Source organism: Sinocyclocheilus rhinocerous, unplaced genomic scaffold, assembly GCF_001515625.1.
Source record: "Sinocyclocheilus rhinocerous isolate Xijiao unplaced genomic scaffold, SAMN03320098_v1.1 scaffold677, whole genome shotgun sequence".
NCBI classification, from domain to species: Eukaryota; Metazoa; Chordata; class Actinopteri; order Cypriniformes; family Cyprinidae; genus Sinocyclocheilus; species Sinocyclocheilus rhinocerous.
In genome coordinates, this window is record NW_015633185.1 from 1,437,067 (window position 1) to 1,442,206 (window position 5,140).

The window sequence follows — 5,140 nt, forward strand, 5'->3', positions numbered from 1 at the left end:
TAAATAAATTTATTTTGTTTCAGGTTCACAGAAAAGAGCTGATCTTCTTTAGTAATAAGACAGCATTCATATCCAACCAACTGGTTTACTGAAATGCATAAAATATTAATACTGATGATTGTGTAATAGGTTGTGGGTGTGTAGAGTTATTCCATTAAATTTTAAACTGTTGTGTTGTTACTTCATGGAAAGCAAACCTGAAAGTGCACAGAAACCAACAGCTGAGATTAACCTGAAAGCATCAAACGGGTGAAACCTGTTCGAAATGGAATCCCAATTTTCATGTTTGTCCCAAAATGAAAGTTTTTTGAACATGAGGACTTTCTAACATACAGGTCTTTTATCTTTTAAAAGACACTGTGTGGTTCTTTTTATTTGCGGTGTCCAGCATGTTTGAGTTTAAAGGAAATGAATAAAATTGTAAAGGAATCTAAAATCCTCATTTTGAAACTAATAGTTTCAGCTCTAAATTCTGATTGGATGGCTTTCTCTGCTTATTGCATTAATAAATAAACATTGTGATTTCTGTACTGAACGGGTGAAAATGTTATATTAACAATTTGAGACAGTTATATTAAATGTCTTACATTGTAACAGGTCAATAGGAGTGTAGTCAAGGCCAGTCCTCACCACTGTACGCTGAGTAAAGGCTGGGAATGTTAGAAAGTGTTTAATGAAATGTGTCCACAAATAAAAATACTTAGTTACCCCCTCGGGTCATGATGGAAAGGGAGTCAAGGTCAGATTAATCAGACATGTAGTTATCAACTGATGGCCTTCCTATTTATTACATACTGATGTTGATAAAGGTCTCAAGTTGGATAAATGTCAAGGACAGAACTGGTGAAAAATAATACTACTCCTGACCTCAGGACGTTCCTCGCTTCAAAGCAAGCTGGCCTACATTCCCATGTTGTACGAGACTGTATTGTAAAGTGGAGCGACTTGTATGTCGCTCTGAGTTCTTCATGTAGGCCTGTGTCCTTGAAGTTTCCACTTCATGATAAAAGAGTGGAAATATGAGCATCCTCTTAGCATTCCTGTATTGTTGTTCATTGACATAAATGCTCAAAGGCTAAGGCTCGCACGTAGAAAACATTCCCATCATACCTTAAAGTGGCTGATCTGAACAGCCCAATCACTTATTTTTTTGTCTGTTATTTCGGTTCATTTTTTCACTGCTGACTTTTACAATTAATTTATAACTAATATAGTACAAATAAATAAAAAAATTCTCCTGTCTTTTTTATTTTAGTTTTATTACTTGAAAAAATTGAGAATGATGACATTGGTCGAAAAATCCTGAAGATTACTGACTTTGGCCTGGCCCGTGAGTGGCACAAAACGACCAAAATGAGTGCAGCTGGCACTTATTCCTGGATGGCTCCTGAGGTCATCAAGTCCTCTCTGTTTTCCAAAGGGAGTGATGTCTGGAGGTAAGCTGTTGTTTTAACTTAATTGCAATGTTGAGCACAAAGACTGTTATTATCGTGAATTAGTTACTTGAGGTTAGACAATCACTCAGGCATCATAGGTGCACTATAAGCATTTCAAAAATGCAAGCAGGGTAATTATCCTTCTATGATGCATAATTTGAGCATTTTTAATATATTTATCATTTTTTATATAATTACATACTGTATTTTACCCAATGTTTGTGTGCCATGATGAATATACATACATTAGAAAATTGTGTTTTTAGCTTGCCAGCTTCAAACTGTATTGGAAGTGTTCCAAATCAGTCACTTGAGAGAATAAGTTTCCATTTGAATACTGCTTTAAAAGGGAACTCCCCGTGTAGGCGTGTAGGTTTTGGAACACGGCTAATACAGAGTATGTAGTGGTTGATTTTGTTTTTAGGTTAACAGAAACTTTAGGTCAGTTTGAACTAGTACAGCATTTTAGTAGTGATCCAGCTGCCCTTTTAACTTGTTTGTGAAAGCTAAATTTGAAGACTCATCCTTTTTCAAACGTTCTCACGCCACTTTGGTCAGACATTGCTTACAGTATGCCAACACATGATTGGTTTCACTTCTCTCTTCTTTCTTTCCTGACATTGCTAGAACATTGTTTTTCCCTTTCTTTGCCTTATCATGAGGTTAAGAAGAGAACTTAAGTAATTGTAGAAATATTTAGCAATTATAAAATGTTTGCTTTGGGATCAATTTGCGCACTTTCATAATAGGAACAGACCACACATAAGAACACAGGTGCACTCAGTGAACAACCTTTTATCAGGGAAAAAGTGCTGAGTGCACCAAAGATGCCAGTCTCATTAATATTGTACATAAGCACTGTTCATTCAGCCCATTTGTGTGATTAATACCAACCCATACCACACTGACACTTCCTTAATGCATTCTATTCTCGGTGCAGCTATGGAGTCCTCCTTTGGGAATTACTGACTGGAGAGGTTCCTTACCGTGGCATCGACGGTTTGGCAGTTGCCTATGGAGTGGCTGTCAACAAATTAACCCTTCCCATTCCATCTACCTGTCCCGAGCCTTTTGCCAAGCTCATGGAGGGTAGGTCTGTTGGTAGTTCACTGATGGTGCTCCTTTGTTCATCCAATGGTTCACTATATGTTATTAACACGCTATGGCATTTTTTGATGTTTGAGCACTGATGCCCTGTTCACACCACCAGTTTGTCTCCGTACTGTAAGTTGCTTGTTGCTGTTCGCTCTAAAGTTATTGGTAGTCTGCATATCACAGATGATGTATATTGATGGTAAAACTAAGATATTCTAATTTGACTAGGTTTTCATTTTCTTGTTGCTAATGAAGTAACATTCTGCTGCTGTTATATAGAATACAGCAGTGCTGGTTCATTAAAACATCCAGATGAACAATCTGTTAAAATACAATTTGAACTGGCTCCTACTGCCAAGGAATTCTTATTTGATTGAGAAAAACTATCATTTATTTTCTCTAATAATGAACATTATGCAAAGAAAACGTTCATGCCACTGGACATGCCTACATTGCCTAAATCAGCAGTTCTCTATTGAAATGAATGGGATCATGTTACTGTGTGTCGCTGGCGGTTGTGAACAGGGCTTGAGTGTGAACAATTCCCACTGCAATCAGCAATGACAATTCATTGAAATGATAACCTATAGGATTCTTAACATATTTTGTGCTCATAGAATGCTGGGAGCAGGATCCCCACATCCGCCCGTCCTTTGCTTCCATCTTGGAGCAGCTGACTGCCATAGAGGAGGCTGTGATGGCCACCATGCCGCAGGACTCCTTCCACTCAATGCAGGAGGACTGGAGAGTGGAGATTCAAGAAATGTTTGATGAGCTACGCACTAAAGAAAAGGTCAGTTGATCAAGATTTTGTTGGCTTGTCTATTTCTGAGCTTGTTTTACATTGACTTTATAGTTTTGATTTGTGTGCCAAACACTGCACAAACTGTTTTGTAATGAGACAGTGGACCTATTTTTTTTTTTTTTTTTTTGGTTCAGATTTGAACAGGATAACTGTGGTTGAACTTATCCTCTTAAACCCATCTATTACCAGTGAAATGGCCTTAAACGTTTGATAAAGTTAATATGATAAGCTGCTTCCAGTCCTAGCAGCTTGCTATGTTGAAAAGGATTTGCCTTTGGTTGATCAAGAATGCTCTTTCCTGCAAGTCAGCTAAAACTTCATGTAGAAACTGACATTTTATTCCACGTACATTCTTGATCAGTGAATTTTTCCACTGCTGTAAGTAAAGTCTTCGCACATAAATATTTTTCTTGTTTCGTGATGCGCAAAACTTTTCCTCGCTAGTAAATGAACAAATTGTTCATTCATTAATGAATTGTCTAAATCATTCAAGTGTGTTTCTTGGCAGACTGCCCCAAAGCTTCTTACAGAAGTTATTCATAAGAGATTAGGCCAAACGGCTTTACTCCATGTGGCCGGAAAACTGTTTTGATTAATGTTTAACAATTCTGCCTGCAAGTTTTATACATGTGGATTATTCTGTTCAAAAGATTTTTTTTAACCAAAAGACAGGATTTCCTTTGCCGTATTCAAGTTTAAAGTGTAAGCCAGAGCAAAAGTGAAACGTAGAGAACGAGAGAACAAGCAGTTCTTAAGTATTTATTTACTAGCTCATAAATAGTGCTGCTGTTGTGTGAATAACTCACTCACAGGTCTCACATTATAGTCATGTTTGTGGTGCTCAAGGGTAAACCCAAGAAAAGAAGACTGATCTGAAATGAGCTGTTCAAGGCAGAGAGGAATCTGAGCTCTGTCCTCCAAGGCCAAAGGAAGTGAAACTGCCATTCATACCATTGCTGTTTTTTTTTTTTTTTGCTCGTAGACACAGTAGAGTCATAAACATGAGAACTGTTCAATTTTGCTTCCCTAGGCAGTGATTCAGTATATCAGAAAACTTGGCCATAGTTTGTTTGGTCATAATTTCAAGGAATTGATCAATCGAAAATGAAATTCTATTATTATTCCCCACCATTATGTCGTGTTTGGATGAACTGTTTATATATTGTTCACCAAATTGACTTGATCACGAATGTTCTTCACACCAACAGGAGCTCCTTTCACGTGAGGAGGAGCTGACGCGAGCAGCCCTTCAGCAGAAGTCTCATGAAGAGCTGTTGAAGAGGAGGGAACAGCAGCTGGCCGAGCGGGAAATTAATGTGCTTGAGCGTGAGCTCAACATCATCATATTCCAACTCAACAAGGACAAGCCCAATGTTAAAAAACGAAAGGGCAAGTTCAAACGCAGCCGCCTCAAGCTCAAAGATGGCAACCGCATCAGCTTACCCTCAGGTTAGAGCTGTATGAATTTATAGTGTAGCATGAATATTACATTAATGTTTCTCAGTAAATTGTTTATCATGACTGACAGATTTTTGTAGTATTAGAGTTGTGAAGTAAGTTGATGTTATTGTAAATTGTGTTATTAAAGGGGTCATATGACGCTGCTAAAAAAAGAACATTATTTTGTGTATTTGGTGTAATGAAATGTGTTTATGTGGTTTAAGGTTCAAAAAACACATTATTTTCCACACACTGTACATTATTGTTTCTCCTCTATGCTCTGTCTTTCTGAAACGCGTTGATTTTTACAAAGCTCATCGTTCTGAAAAGCGAGGTGTGCTCTGATTGGCCAGCTATCCAGAGC

At 37.7% G+C, this 5,140-nt stretch overlaps 1 protein-coding gene across 1 annotated transcript in view; it reads left to right on the forward strand.

The window, feature by feature from the left end:
- map3k21 (mitogen-activated protein kinase kinase kinase 21) overlaps positions 1–5,140 on the forward strand; it is a 23,608-nt gene that overhangs the window by 9,646 nt on the left and 8,822 nt on the right. Inside the window, exons 3-5 of the mRNA XM_016556810.1 lie at positions 2,377–2,525; positions 3,149–3,324; positions 4,545–4,785. Coding sequence (XP_016412296.1) covers positions 2,377–2,525; positions 3,149–3,324; positions 4,545–4,785 — 566 coding nt within the window. The remainder of the gene's footprint in view (positions 1–2,376; positions 2,526–3,148; positions 3,325–4,544; positions 4,786–5,140) is intronic.